A 16,603-nucleotide genomic window follows, 5' to 3' on the forward strand; every position below is an offset into this window, starting at 1 on the left:
AGGATAGGGAAATCTCTGTTATATAATAAATAAGAACTGGCATTCTACAAACTTCACTTTGATCTGATTTGGATGAAGGAAGATTGAACATAATTAGATATATACACATACATTTGGAACTTTCAGTATAGAAAAATGTTAAAATCAAAAAGATAATAGGAAGTGATAGGAATAAGAGACGGATAGAGAGGAGTATATGAGAAATGGAAGGATATAAAAGAGTTTAGTTACCAGCAAAACAAACCTGAATGTTGTTAAGAAGAATATAAAGAAATAATTAAAAGAAAAGGAGAGAAAGAGTAAAAATCTGATATTAGGGACATAGTGAGAGGAAAAACTACAATAGAAGGGAAATAGACTGTGTCACTGCCACTTATAAGATCACAAATATATCAGGCAAACTTGCTCTCTTCTACTACCTAGGGAGGTTGGAACAAAAAAGAGAGGGAGAAGCATAGGAGGACAAAAGGAAGGGAAATACACAATTATGTGAATGAGATTAATTCACCCATAAAATGGAAGAAAATAGCAGAATCTGACAATATGTGGTCAGAAACTCACTTGAAACACAAAGATTCATATATAGTTAAAATGAAGGGCCAGAATAAAATCTGTTATGCTTCAGCCAAACTTCAGTTTAAAGGTATCATACATAATGAATCAATACTGATTTTAAAAAATGCTAGTGCTTTCTTCTGTTAATTATTTCCAATTTATCCTAAGTATAGCTTTGCTTTGTTTATATTTGTTTGCATGTCTCTTTGATTAGATTGTAAGCTCCTTAAAAGTAGGAACTCTCATTTGTCTCTTTTTAATATCCCCAGCATTTAGCTCAGTGTCTGGCATGTAATAGGCACTTAATAAATGTTTATTGGCTGGTTGATATATGTACATTATAATATAGAATATAAAAATGCTTAAAGGAAAAAATCAATCAAATTAGAGAGAGAAATAGATAGCAATACTATAATAGTGAGGGATCTTAATGTTATTAAAATAGAGAAATAAGAAAGTATGTTTGCAAAAGATAGAAGTTGCTACCAAGTTGGTTCATGGATGGAACTCAAGGGAAAGGTTCCAAAGAATATTAGGAAGAAATTTAAGGAGGAACTGAAGCCTGAAGCTGAGTGCTTAGTCCCTGTTTCTTTGGAACTTGGAGGGATCACTTCCTGTAAGGAAAATAAATGACTTTCTGAGAGAAGTCATTTGATTTTATAGTTGGGGCCCTCTGACCAGCTTTCTAGTCTCTAAATAGAGATTTCATCTGAATATCTACCTACTTCTACCTCTTGTGTTCCTGAGCTTCAGACTGAAATATATCTATGTTCCTGTGAAAAAAGCCAACCCGAAGAAAGCCTATACCTGTCTGTGATCAAGTAAACCTGCAGTCTCTTGGCTATAGCCCTTGGGTGACTCTATCTGGTCACTACCTTATTCAGCAACCCAAACTATACTTCCTTTACCAAGACTGTTTTGAGAGAGGCCATAGTCTGGGAAGCTAGACTAGGGAAATTCTGGGGATAGACAGACTGAGTAGGTTATCAGATAGCCTCAAGAACAGAAGATAGACTTGTGAAAGTCTTTAGCTTGGGGGAGGAGAAATAGAACATTAGAACAGGGAAATTCCCTTGGCCCTCCTTCCTGTTACCTTTCCTTGTTTAAATCTTTCAGATTAAGTCCTTTTGTTTTAACCAAATCAGTCAGATTGCATCAGAGAATCAGATCTGAGGCCCGCCATTTTGGCCTGTCAGCCTGACCCAGACAGAGACCTTGGAATTTTCAACTTACCATCTTTAAAAGTGATATAATTCACTTATTTTGCCCTTTCAGAGCTAGACAAATCTAGCCAAAAGATCAATGACAGAAGTTAAATACATTAATAGAACTTAAAAAATTAGAGATTGTAGATTTGTCTATTCCTTAATGGGAAAAGAAAGAAATTCACTTAATTCTCAGTGAAAGTATTGTTACTTATGATACTTTTATAGAAACTGATCTCACCAACAATGTAAAAGAGCAGAAACACTGGGCACATCACTTAGTGATCACAATGCAAAAATATTATTCTTTTTGTCCTTAATAAAAATATTTTTTTTTAAATTGGGAACTTAATAAAATGAAACTTTAAAAGTGATGTGTCAAAGAATGAATTAAAGAAATAGCAAATTTCATAAAAAAAGCATAATGGTTAAATAACATAAAAACTTGTGCAATGCAACTAAAACAGTTGTGAAGGGAAATTCATATCTTTAAATATTTTTATGAACAAAAAAAGATTTGAAAATCTATGAATTGGGAATGTGAGTGAGTCTGAAGAAAAGTTTGAATAAGTAATCAAAAATCTATAACTTAATAAAGTAAAAATTATAAAAATTAAAGAGAGATCAGCAAAATTTAAATGATGATTAAACTAATAAATAACACTAGAATTTTTTTTTAGGAGAGGGGAGACTTAGTAATATAGAAAAATGATTGGTATCTTTATCCAAGACCTAAACTACCTAAATTATTTATTTATTCAAGGTTGCAATAATTATACTTCTCAAATAAGCATTTTTAGACCTAGAAAAATAAGAAAATTCATTTGGAAAAACAAAAAGTCAAGAGCCTCAAGGGTGATAATGGGAAAAAGTGGCAAGAAATGCAGTTACTTAATCCCAGATCTCAAACTAGACTACAAATGAGTAATAATTAAAACCATTTAGTACTATGGAGAGGAGGGGGAGGTAATCAATGGAACAGATTAGATACATAACATATAAGCATGGTATTTGATAAAAACTTCAGAAAAAATCTGAGCAATAGTTTAGAACAATACCTTACACAATATATCAATATAAGTTCCAAATGGATATTTGATAAAAAAAAAAGTCATATCATAATCAAAGGAGAAATGAAGGTATTACCTTTCATATCTTTGGCTAGGCAAGATTTTATCACTAAACAAGAGATGAAGAGACAAATATGAAATAAATAATTTCAATAATATTAAATTTAAAAGCTTTCACACAAACAAATCTACTGAAATAAAAAAAATATTGGAAGGAAACAGGTAACAGAAAATTCTTTGTAACAAGTTTCTCTGATAAAGTTGTATACTCATGATCTATTCATCCCAATTTGTTCCTTCCAATTTATGGGACAAAGTCATTCCCAACAGATAAATTGTCAATAGACATGTACTGACAATTTTCAAAGAAATCCAGGCTATCCACAACCAGATGAAACAATGATCTAAATTACTGATAATTAGAGAAATTCAAGTTAAGGGAGAGGTTTTCTCACATCTGTCAGACTAGCAGATAACAAAAGAAGGAAAACATAAATGTTGGAAATAGGGTAGATAAATAGGTATACTAGTGCACTGTCGGTGGATCTGTGAATTGGTCTAGACATTCCAGAAATCAGTTTTGAACCATTCTCAGAGTATTATCAAACTGTGAATACCCTTTGATCCAGATAAACTATTACTTGGTCTATGCCCCTGAAAGAAAACAAAGAAAGAAGAAAAGGCCCTAGTTATACAAAAATATTTATAGCAGCTCTTTTCATGGTAGTAAAACATTGGAAACTAAGGGTATATCCTATTAAGGAATGTTGAAAGAAATTGTGGTACATTAATTTAATGGAATATTATTATACCATAAGAAATGGTGAAATAGAACATTTCAGATGTAACTGGGAAAAATCTCTATAAGCAGACACAGACTGAATTAAATGGAAATAGAGCAATTTATACAATAATAACATTATAAACACCTTTTGAAAGACCTTAGAATTTTGATCAACACAATAATAAACCAGGAGACCAGAAGAACAAAAATGAAATATACCACTTACCTCCCGACAGAAGGGATAAAATTAGAATGCAGAAAGAGACATGCAGTTTCAGGTATGGCTAATGTGAGAATTTGTTTTGCCAGTCTACACAGCTTTGTCTTGAAGGTATTATTTTGGAGTGTGTTTTTTGTAAATTTGTTCAATTGCCAGAGGTGAGAGTTCAATCACCGGAGGTTTAGAGTAAATTATTTAACTTGCTTATTAATTTAAAAAATTAAAATAAATGATTTTTAAAGGTTTTAAGCCTAGGTTACTAAAAGGATATCAGTTCCCTCATTAGAAAAGAGTAAGTTTGCATAAGAGGTAATTAGAAGGAAAGAGGTATTTCATTTTGAATATATAAATTTGAGACACTAATGGACATTTATATCTATATGTCTAGCAAAGATGGTTTGTTATGTATGATTAGATTTTTAGTAGAGAGATTAAGGTTGCATATATATATATATATATATATATATATATATATATATATATATATATATTTGAGAGTCATCTAAATAGAGATAATCATTGGGCACATGAGAGTGGATTAGATCACAGAGAGTATAGAAGGACCAGGACAAAGCCTTGGGAGATACTTACATTGAACAAATGGTAGGTCAGCAAAGGAAACTGATAAGGAGCTATCATATAGTAGAAGAACCAAGAGAACAGTATCAAAAAAGTGGAAGATGAAAACTCAACAGTGTCAAAAGCTGCAGAGGTCAAATAAGATGAGGAATATGGCAAGGCCTTCAGATTTAACAGTTAAGACATCAGTGGTAAATTCAGAGATAGGAGTTTAAATAGAATAGTAAGATAAACAAGTTAAAATCCATTCTTCTTTAAAGAATAATTTTTAATTATTTAATTCTTCACAATAATGAGTTCTCTTCTCATGTTTTAGTTCTGAAGAAGTGTGGAACAAAATCAAAAGAGTTTGGGGCTTTTAAATCTACATAATCACCTAGAAATATTCAATGTCATAAGCTAAAAGGTAACATTAAATTATTATCAAGGTGTATTCCATAACTTTTAAAATAACTTTTTGAATTATTACTTTAGGGAGAATTTCTAAAATGATGAAAAGTTGTCTCCTATTCTCATGTATATAGGATTTTTCATAAGTTCCAGGCTGATATCATTAACATAATATCCGTTAAATATCATCTGAAAGGTATTGTAACAGGAGATTCTCTGTCAAGTCAATGTTTTTTTAAACCATCCTAAGACATATTTTTTTTAAATTACACATGCTATCACTTTATTATAAGCTTTTTAAAAAGGGATACCAATTTACCACAATTCTCTATACTATAAAGTAATTTTAAGAATTGATTTTACATATAATCTAATTATGTTAACTTTGGAGTTAAGAGGACTTGGGAATTAAGTCCACTTCTGCTCCTTATGATTTGTATGATCTCAGACAAATCCCTAAACTTTCCTGTGCCTTTGTTTCCTTGCCTTTAGAATAAAATGGTTAGACTAAATGGCCTCAAAGGCCTTTTAAAAAATGCTCAGTTTTGATTCAGGTCCATAATTACCACGTTTCTTCTCTGTATCCTTAACAAACTTCTTTCCTTTCTCCTGCATTATTAATACAAGCATTATCCAAATTCATGTCTTTGACCCTTTTCCCTTTCTCTACATTTAAATCAAACAAACAAACCCTTAACCTTCACTCTTAGAACAGATATCAGTTCCAAGATCGAAGAGTGGTAAGGTCAAGGCAATTGGGGTTAAGTAATTTGCCTTGGGTCACAAAGCTAGAAAGTATCTGAGGTTAAATTTGAATTTCAGGACCTCCTATCTCTAGTCCAGGCTCTGTATCCACTGATCCACTTTGCTATCCTTCTCTGCACTTTTCCTCTTGCTAATCTCAACTTCAACTATTTTGTGAGCTTTGAGATGCTAAGAGAATTATTATTTTTCAGAGATTGCTGTGGGTCTAAGAATTGATCACCAAGCAAGATGAAGTTGGATACCTGGCATTTAGTCTGTTTTCACAACCCATAGTGAAAACCTTTCCAGCTTAGTAAAATATATTAAACCTACTACTCTACTGGCAAAGACTTCAGGAATGAAAGGTTACCTCCATATCATGATGAAGCTTCAGAGGAGGTAGGATATTGTACAGAAAAGCTCGAACCCATATTCTAGGATTAAAAATCGTATGCTCTACTGACACATATGACTAGAAATGGAATATGAGGAACATCAGCTGGACAGAGCTATTGTTGTTCTGATAGTCAACAAATATTAAAAGACTGAGAAGGCTATGAGTCTGCTGAATGGATTCTCCATGAAGGATTTATGGAGAAATATGGACAAGAACCACACAGAATAAGAAGGCTTATTTATATGTTTGAGTCTTTGTAACTCCATATGGAGTGTTCTTGGCAAACATGCTGGAGTGGTTTGCCATTTTCTTCTCCAGCTCATTTTATAGGTGAGGAAATGGAGGCAAATAGGATATAGTGATTTGCCCAGGGTCACACAGATAATTAATATCTGAGGCCAAATTCAAGCTCAGGAAGATAAGCCTTCCTGACTTGGGCTGGGCACTCTATTCACTGTGCCACCTAGCTGCCTCAGTATTCAAAATACATGAAATAATAATTACCACAATTATAGTTAGTATTTATATATAGCATTTAAAAAAATTTTTTATATAGCATTTTTAAAAAAGTGTGTAAGGCACTTTAATGGTTATCTCATTTTAATCCTCATAACAACTCTTTAGGATTCAAACTCAGATTTTCTTGATTTTAAGTTCAGTGCCATTAAACTGCTATAATTCAAGTTGGTATAGGTGAGGGAGAGACATTCAAAAAGCTTAAGTAAGTTCATAAAAAGTAATACAAAATACACTCAAATGCTGAGGAAAAATGAAATAAAATGGTGACCAGGGAAGACTTTTCAGAGATCTACCTGTGGGGCCTTGAATACGAAAATGAGATATGATAATTGTATCTTAAGGAGCTTACAGAATTATGCTTTTGGTTAGGAGAATAACATGTTAGACACAGAGATTTCCAAAGCTAAGAGTGGGGTGACCTGGAGAAGGGAGTGATTGGAGACATGGAAATACTCTGAATGTTATATACTGAAGAAGTACAAGGTTGTGGTGCTCTATACTATGATAGTGACTATGGAAACAGAGAAGGACTGAATCCAAGAGATATTTAAAGAGAAATATTTATAGGATATGTTATCTGAATATGTAAGAAGTGTTTTTCCATAATGCAGCATCACTGGCACTTTTGCCTACTGAAATAAAATAGTTAGCAAGAAAGGTTGCAATCATTGCCCAACCCGAAATGATTCTGAATCAATTACACAGACCACATCTATTCTCCTGTATCAGAGATGATCAAAAATTGTCAGTATTTATATTAGTTCTCATAATTATGATAATATATTAGTTCTCCACTTCCACCTGTTTCAAATGGGATGGTGATAGAAGTGACAGAACTAGGAAGGAAATATATAAACATAAAGGCTTTGTTTGCTGCCATTCTTGGCGACATTTACTCATCTGATATACTTGTACTAGTCAATGATTCATACAGAATTACAAAACAATCAGTGGCAATGTATTATGTGGAACCTAGACATTCAGAATGTCTTCTTTTTTTGCTGAATGGTTAGAATGAAACAGAGCCTTACCTTCCATGTGTGCACAGAGCTGGAATGGGAGAGATGAAGGGAGAGAATGAAAGAGGGAGACAAACACACACACTCACAATTCCTTCTCAGGTCTGTGATTTGTGAATGATTTCTTTTTTGTTTAGCATTTGTGTACATTTTGTTTATGAGGAAAAAAAGAACCAGAAACTCATCACCCCATGCCCAGCTCATTGGTAGATCTGGATCCTGAATATTCAGTCTAGAGTAATTGGAACAAGAGACAGATAAAAAAGGAAGGCTGGGTAGATGTGAAAGAACACTAAATCATTATCCTCCAACCCAGCCAATGACAAGCAGACACCTGTTCCTTTAAGTTAGTCATTTTTCTGTCTGATGAAAGATAAAGTAAATAACACTTTTTTAAAAAGGCAAAACAAAATTTAGGGCTTGCAAATAGGGATCAAGGAAATTTTTTCTCCTTGATTTTTCTCTTCTAAGAAATGTGTAAAGCATAAATATGATCATATTAAACACATTGAATGAGAGGCAACATCACCCATTATACAATGAGTTTGGCATGAAGTCAGGAAGGCCAGAATTTAAAATCTGCTTCTGATACATAGCTAAATGACCATAGGCAAGTCACTTAATCTCTCAACTTTCCAAGACTATGAACTATGCATCTGTATCAGCTGAGGATTCTATACCAGTGACTTTTAGACCCCCTCCCCCAAGGTAGCATTTTGCTATGCATTTGTGTGTATACCCATATATGTAAATATATTTATCAGTTTTTTTAATCAGGTCACTTATTTTATGAAAGTTTGCAGAATAACCAATAAATAATTGTATACAAAGAGATAAAGACTGGACTGGTGATTTCATTAGTATAGGGATATCTCAGATGAGGAAACTCCTTCCAACACAGCACCTGGTCTACAATTAATAATCTTAGAGCCTTGCACTTCCAGATTAAGTGATTTACCCAGGGTCACACAATAATTACTTGAATTCAGGTCTTTAAGACTCCAGCCAAGTCCTTTCTAGAATTTTAATTATACTGTTATGTGAATGGTTGACATTTTCTCTTGGAAATGGAAGATATTACAAATCATAAAATCATAAACAATTACCCAAAGTTGGAAAAATAAGATGTTATTCTTCCCACTTCCCTTCTCTCAAAAAAAAGAGAAAAAATCTGGGGGCAGATAGGTGCTCAGTGGGTGGAGTCATGTGTCCTAGGTTCAAATCTGACCTCACACACTTCCCAGCTGTGTGACCCTGGGCAAGTCACTTGACCCCCATTGCCTAGCCCTTACCACTCTTCTGCCTTGGAGCCAATACACAGTATTGACTCCAAGATGGAAGGTAAGGGTTTGAAAAAAAAATCTGGAAATTATGTAAAGAAGGAATAAGATTCATCAAAGGAATAAAATGTTAACATTAGATCACATCAGTTCCACTTAACTAAAGAGTCTTAGAAAAGAAGTTGTAAATCCAGCACTCCCAAGGTTTCATTCAGTGCCCCAAAATTTAGTGTTTTGGGGAACATGCCAGCCAGTTAGATTCCAAAAAGAATTCCAAAGCCTATCATTGTGATTCTTTTAGGTGTACTTTTTAGATGTTTATTTTAGATGTTTGCTCTTTGTTTTTGTTTGTTTTGGGTGAAGAAAGAGAATGGGTTTCTTTTTTATTGTAGAATCTAGAAATAAATATTGATTTTAAAAACATTATGTTGAGGAGTGGCTTACTTTTGAGAGCTTGTAAAATGGAAAGTGTTCCTGATAACTTTGTTTCGTGGTAGGAATAAAGAAAAGAGTCTAAGAGACTTTACCAGCAGCTAGATTCTTTGATGAAAGGCTAAAAACTATATAACAAAGCTAAAGGAAGAAAGTTTAAAATGCAGATATAGCATAGAAACTTTGCATGTTGCACCATTTTTTTCAAAATTCTGACTCATTTTAGTAACAAAAATGTTTTCTGAGCTAAGTTTGAACTGCTGGAGCAGATCGGACACCCACAAACTCACTCAGTAACAGCCTCAGGCTCCTATGAGATAAAAGGAAAAATAAACTAGGGTATGAGAGAAAGAAAAAAAAATCCCTGATGGGACTACCTTAAAGACGGAAGTAAAACCAAAACTCCCCTGAAATCCCCCATCAGCAATCCTTAAAATTAATAATTTATCCTTTTCCCTACTTGTTTTTTTTTTTTTTGCTGCCCCTTATTAGATAAGAACGATCGTCTAGATTATCTTTTTAACCAAGCTGATTTGATCAGCTGCCTTCTTTGGTGTCACGAAATGCATCCAAACACAGACCCAAACACGTTGACCTTTTGGAGCCTTCTGCACAAATTCTGAGCTTTCTAACTGGTCCACACGTGCGTGCTGTTGGAGGGGTCGTGCGTTTGAGGTCGTGTTTCTGCAGGTGTGCCAGTGGCAAACATGTGTTTCTGCATGCTACTTAAATGCACCTAGATGTGTGAATGTATTCTGCCTCTCTTGCAGGGCTGGGACAGGGCGGTGTATGTGTGAATGAACGTAAGGGGTATATAATAGTACAGTGGCTGGGACTATATAACATGTGACAGTTCGTGTGGGTGGGGTGGTGTGTCGGGTTGCATGATCGGTGCATGTGAATGAGGGCACATTAGAACTGGGATGTGTGCAGGGGTGAAGGAAGGGTGATTCTGAGATCAGCCCCTTCCACCCCCACCCCGGTCAGTAGTTTAGGAGTTTCTTTACTACGGGCATTTTGAATAGAGTAATAGTCTTTTTTAGATAAAAACTAGCAATATTCTCTTGGGAACATTTCTTTAAAACCTAGAGAAGCAAAAACCCTCGGTCGCTCAGGTAGTTGAGACTTTAAACATGCCTAAAAAGCTAATCATAAATGAGGGAGTTTCCCCGATAGCTCCCCCCCCCCCCCCCAGGTTCTCCCGCCCCCCACCCCCAGTCCCACCTCCAAGGAGTTCAACTCCAGGAGCAAGCTCTGGTCCAAAAGACTGGGAATCATAGAGGAGGGAGGCTGGGGCGGCGGCAGTGGGAGGGGGGGGGGTAAGAATCAGCGGGACTTGCTCTGGGCAGAGAGCGCTGCAAGCAGCCCTTGAGCGGGGTTTGTGCTAGAAAAGGCGCCGGTCCTTTTTCCCCCGCCACTTCCCCCTCCCCCTTCCCAGTTCTTGCTCCCCGCCTCTGCGCGCTACCCGGGGCCGCCGCCGCGGGCAGAGAACCTCAGTGCCAGTGTAAGGGGCAGAATGGTAGCAGTCGCTCCACTAGCCAGAGCGGGAGAAACAGCAGCAGCGATAGCAGCAGCAGCAACAACAGACCTGCAAGCAGCAGAGGCGGAGGTGGGGTGGTGGGGTGGTGGGGTTAGGACGCGTGCGCACTGCAGGGGCGCCAGATTTGGCGGGAGGGGGAGTGTCCAAAAGCTCTTTGTTTGATGGCATCTCTGTTTACAGAGTTTACTCTTTAATATCAACCTGTTTCCTCCTCCTCCTTCTCCTCCTCCTCCTCCTCCTCTTCGATATCCTCCTCCTCCTCCTTCTCCTGAGAAACTTCATTTGGGTGGTGTGGAGCTCCATTAAGCAGCCGGGGAAGGCTGGGGCAGCCCCCCTCCTCATCCAGTCCCGGCTTCCCGGTGCTAAGTTCCTAGCAGCAGGATGGCCAGGAGACCCAGGCACAGGTAACTTGGAACATGTCCCCGAGTAAGCAGCATGAGTGTCCGAGTTGTGTGTGTGTGTGTGTGTGTGTGCTGAGTGTGCGTTTGGAAGTGTGTTCTACAGCCTGTGGGTGAGGTTCTTGCAGAAGGAGCAGGGAACTTGATGCTTGCTTGGCTCTGGGACTGTCAGTCCATGCAAAGAACTGGAGCACTAAAGCTGCAAAGAAGCTGGAAAGATAAATGAGTGGAAGTGTGGAAAAGAGAAACGTGTATCGAAATGTTGGGAAGGACGCCTTGCAATCCCTTTTCCAAGGGAGGAATTTGACTTAAAAAAAAAAAAGCAAGCAAATTATCCACCAATACTAGCATAACCTAACATGCCATCTCCTAGGATTTTACCAAATGATTTACTGGATTCAACGGGTGTCCGCGAGTTAGTTTCCACATAATTGCTGGATGCATTAAGATGTGTTTGGACTTGGACGAGTGGAGCATATGGCAAATATAAAAAAATGTCTGACTTGTTTAGTAGCTGCAGGTAGTTCATTTAAATTTCATTCATTCTTTGTGGAGGTGAAGGATAGTGTCAGCTGACAAGCAGCAGGGGGAAAAAGACAACTTTAGAGGCAGAAGAAGTAGAGGTTTTTAAGTTTTCAAATCTATCCTTTTTTATTCCATTCAATCCCTAGTGTTGATGCCCCCTTAATCGTTATTCTTGGAGAAGGCTTTTATTTTTAATGCAAACTGCATAGACACACTTCGCCAGCTCTCTGCACACATAACATCTTTAGCTTGCTAGGGCTCTCACTTCCAAGGATGATGTGATGAAAACTGTTTATCCTTTGGCCAGTGACTGGGGCAGGGGCGATAGTGGTATAGGTGTGGGGGACTTGTCAGGAACTGTCACTTGGTTCCTTGCTGCAGCAGTCCAGTTTCTGCAATTCTGGGAACCTAGCTGTCCCAGACTTTAGGCACAGGAGCGAAAGGACGATTTCCCGAGTTATTGTTAAAACTACAAGACTACAGCTAACTTGCTGTAGCCTTTTTACAAGTCTCAGAGGCGGCATGCAGCCAGCAGTCAGTGAAAAAGAGAGAGAGGGAGAGGAAACGCCTCGTGGTTGCTGCTGCTGCTATGGAACTGAGATACCATCCTGAATCCTGCCTCCCTCCCCTTCCCGAATGATCCCGGGGATTGTAGCTCACACACGTGGACTGCGCTCCAGGATCCCTTCTACACTGTCTCTCTTCCTCAGTTTACTGGGTTGTGACTGGGGACGGACTGGGGACTGCCGATGTGTAGAAGTGTGTAGAAACCTCCTGCTGAAGCTGTGGGAAACCCGTCCCCTCTTCTTTTCCCTTTGGGTGTTTTTTTTTGAGGGGTGTTTTGTTTTCCTTTATTTTTCTTTTCTTTTTTAAAGATCTCTTGTAGGTGTTTCAGAGTTGGAAAGTGAGTGGGTGTAGGATCTCAGTCTTGAGAACGGATCTTAGCTTGTGTTCCTGGGGGGAGGGGAGACGGGGAGGAAAAGACCGGAGAAGAATTGGAGTGACCCTGGGGCTGAGGGAGACTGGGAGGGACCTGCAACCTGCGCCTCTGTCACCCTGGTGTTTCCCTGCTTGGGGCAAGAATCAAGACTGGAGCCCGGAACTGTCCGGGGGGGGAAAATGGAAATAAGAAACGCGAGAGGCTAGAGGCAAGAGGGGGAGCATTGGAGTTCTGAGGGTTTCCCTTCTCCCCCCCCTCCCCTTTCCCATTTTGTTTTGTTTTAATTTAAGGCAAACTGGAGTAATATTTTTCTGAAGGCAGATTGAGAGGAGTAAAGGGGCAGAGAAGAAAGGCAGGAGGGAGGGAAGGAAAGAGCAACTGGAGCAAGGGAGGCTCTAAAGAATGCCCAATAAAGGGTGAATGAAGCGAGTGCGCCCCGGTCTCCCTGACCTCCTCAGTAGCGCGGGACGCCTGGAGGGAGGCGATGCCTGGAGGGAGGCGACACGACACCGCCACGGGTCCTTTGAGGTCTCCCAGGTAGCAGAGCTGGGAAGGAGGGGAAAAGGGGAGGACAGGGTTCAAGGGAGGAGGAGGGAGGAGCGCGGAGCGGAATCCACTAGAGAGAGGAGGGAACAGAAAGGGAGCGGGCGGGCGGGCGGAAGGGACTTAGGAGCTGGTAATTCATCAGGTCCGCCAAAGGAGTCTGAACCCCATTTCTAGAATCACGGTAGCGGCCACAAGTCACTTCCTCCTGTTCCCCTCCCTCTTTCTACGGCTGCCCTCACCCCTCTTTTTCATGGTATGGTTGCACGGTTTGTTTCCTTGACAGAATGTCTTATTCATAGTTGTATAGCCTTTTAACCGCACTCCTGGCTAGCAGGTGGGGAGCCTTGTGCATTAACCCTTTCAAGCAGCCTTTGAAAGTCCTCTGTGCTTGCCAGTTTGGGTCTAAGATCTTGCCAGAGTAGATAAGGGGGGCAGTTATTTCAGGTTCTTAGTAGAAATTAATCATGCTACAGATGCATGCATCAGAGTAACTCTCAGTAAGTAGATGGCTGTAGATGACTAGTCAGTCAGCAAGATGTCAAATTGTCAGTATAACCTTTCCTCTTAAACTGATCATCTTGTAGGGATACTTTCTTCCTTACTGAGGAAGCTGACTGCAAGGTTGCCAAGGCTCAGAGCTCAGAAATCATCTAGCCTAATTGGACCATTTCACAGATGGGGAGACAAAACCCCAACGAGGTGAAGTGATTTGCACAAATTCCTAGACCTAATGGGCACCTGAACTCAGGTCTTCTCTAAAAATCCAGCATTCTTCCCACTGCCTCATTTTGCCTTTCAAGGGCCTAGTAGGTTTATCACCAGAGAGTCCAACCAAGCAGAAGAATTTCATATGCAGTTTCCTCCTCCATCCCATACCAATTTGGTTTTCCCAGTCACTTGTAATTCTAAATTGTTACAGGTGAATTAGGTACACAGAATTTTGGAATATTAGAATTGGATGGTACCTTAGAGATTATTTAGTACAAAATTAATTTTTAGAGATGAGGAAACTGAGGCACTAATTGCTCTAAATGTCTTGCCTGAGGCCATACAACCTTTTTGTGGCAGAACTCAAGCTTGTAACTCTTAATCCACTGTTCTTTTCACAGCATTCTTCTGTTTTTCCTTAGGTTTGCCCCCACTGTGCAGCTGAGCATATATTTATTTGATCTTTGGATACATTTTTTTTTTCTGAGGGAGAAGGGTATTTATGTCCATTTATTAATTTGGCAAGCAGGGCCTTGAGTTCTGAAAACTAAGCCTTTAGATCCAAATAACCTAAAGAGTAAAGTTAAGAAAAGAAGTTGATTAGATTGCAAAGCTTTCAAATTACCTTGGTCATTTTAATGGAGCATGAATTTTTGCCACAAGTACTAGGTAGGAATGGTAAATGATAGCAAAGAATTAAAGTTTGAGGTCATGGTCTTGAGCTGTGAATTCCTGCTTCTCCTTTTGTTAAATATTGGCTTTTAGTTTTAGTTTTTAGTTTGTCCATAGCATCATAGATGCTGGAAGAGATCTGAAAAGATGTTTAGGCAAATCTTCACATTTATAGATGAGAAAATTGAAGCTATTACAATACTGCTCAGGATCATACCAGGAGTATATAACAGAGCTAGAATTCAAACTCAGGTCTTGTAACTTCAAGTCTAGTGCTTTTTTTTACTATATGACTGAATAATTTTTGTTTAGTTTACATAAATTGTTGGGATTTATATGCAATGAATATAATTATATTTGGACAACATTCAGTGAATTCCAAATGTATCCTAGAAGAAACATGAAGAGTGGTCAAGTGGACTGTTTATAAATCATAGATGCAATTTACTTAAGTGGTCATTTTTTCTTATAAGTTTATTTGTTTTGTGGTAGCACTTAATGTTAATCCTGTGCTTACTATTTTACTCTTTGAAAAACTCATTTTTCCCAGAAAAATGGAAAATAAGAACCCCCAATTCATTTTTTTCCCTAGAAAACACTACCTTAGCTTGAATATTTTGGTTTACTAACAAACATTTGTTTTGGTACAGAGTCCCATTTTTATAATTTGCAGCATTGCTTTGTAGTATCATCCTTTACTAGTCCCTGTCTGTATTTTTATCTTTCCTGGCACCATAAATACCATCAACTTAGTGAGGTCTGAAATAGTGTATTTTTTCATAATCATTAAAGTTTTAAAATAAAAATATTAGCCAGAAGAGCCTGAAAGTATCCTGACATTACAAACATACAAAGAGAATCAATGAGGTCTAGTGATTAGAATTGGAGTCAATAATTCAGTTGAGTTAGAATCTTGGCTTTAAATCTTATTTGTTTTGTCACTATAGGCAAGTCACTTCACCTGTCTCTGAGCCTTGGTTTCAGTCAGTACAATGGATACATAATACATTAGCTAATCATTACAGAGTTGTTGTGAGGAAAGTGCTTTATATAAATGTGAGCTATTATTTCTACAATCATTTTAACCACAAATAAACATTAAATATAGTGTACTTCAAAAGAAATCAGAAATTTTAAATTTTGGTTATGTAGGGATTAAAAAGTACAAGCATGACAAAAATAGGAGAGCAGTTTAACAATTTTTTGTTTTAATTGAAAAAAATAGTAAAGATGGGGAAAGATAAGAAAGAGATTTAACTATCTACCCTAGTACTACCTAAAAACTACCTAAATATTCTTATATCAACTTATAAAACTACCTAAAAACTATCGTTTGAGAGAGTCTCATAATAACTCCAGTCTAGCTAACCAGGCCAAACCTACACTATACATATATTATACATATATATGTATGTATATATTCTAACTAACTCACTAAATAATGGACAGCTACCAACCCACACTCTCTCCTCCAACCTGATTCTACAGCAGCCAACTGCCCTCTGAAAACCTTAGAGCGAAAACCCCTCTCACACTTGATGCTTCTCTTTATCTCTCACTGTCCAACTGTCATTCTTACATCACTTCCTCTCTGAGAGCAGTTTCTATTTCCTTTAACTGTGGGCTGGTCTCCATGGTAACAGAACCTCTCATCTTTGGGCCTAGCTCTCTGTCCACTGAGCCAGCCAGCTCTTTCCCCAGTTAAGTTAGAGCGAGGGATTAAGAATTCCATTTTACAGTTAGTGAGATAAGTTAAGAGCTCTTTTGAAAACAGTTATAAGTTCCTTTTAAACTTAAAGATTGCCTCTGGGGAAATCCCTTAGTCATGAATTAGGTGAGTTATAGGATATCTGAAGCACAATTTGAGGTAGTAATTGGTCAGAAGTAGAAAAGTGTAAGTAGATTCTGAATACTAAGTAGCTTGGTAAATCACTTGGTTACTATAGAAACAGTGTATTGTAAATTTCCTCTTGGGCTGACTTTTCTGACAAGCAGATCTGGTCAAGTTTGGTATCTATGTTTATTTACAAAGCATATTGCTTGTTGGCTGTGTTTTCCTTAGCTTTAAAAATTCTATGCA

The 16,603-nt window shown here is 37.8% G+C and overlaps 1 protein-coding gene across 9 annotated transcripts in view; it reads left to right on the forward strand.

Annotated features, from left to right (window-relative positions):
* The first annotated feature begins 10,662 nt into the window (after positions 1 to 10,662).
* The window catches only part of MYB (MYB proto-oncogene, transcription factor), a 38,352-nt gene continuing 32,411 nt past the window's right edge, over positions 10,663 to 16,603 (forward strand). For 6 of the 9 annotated variants that reach the window (XM_003340390.3, XM_001370048.3, XM_016428914.2 and 3 more), the window contains exon 1: positions 10,859 to 11,138. In XM_003340390.3, the coding sequence (XP_003340438.1) occupies positions 11,116 to 11,138 (23 nt within the window). In that variant the 5' untranslated portion in view covers positions 10,859 to 11,115. Of the gene's footprint in view, positions 11,139 to 15,537; positions 16,418 to 16,603 lie in introns of those variants that run through there. The other 3 variants (XM_056818836.1, XM_007484590.3, XM_007484589.3) reach the window with 3 other exon arrangements.

This window comes from Monodelphis domestica, chromosome 2 (assembly GCF_027887165.1).
Source record: "Monodelphis domestica isolate mMonDom1 chromosome 2, mMonDom1.pri, whole genome shotgun sequence".
Lineage (NCBI taxonomy): Eukaryota > Metazoa > Chordata > Mammalia > Didelphimorphia > Didelphidae > Monodelphis > Monodelphis domestica.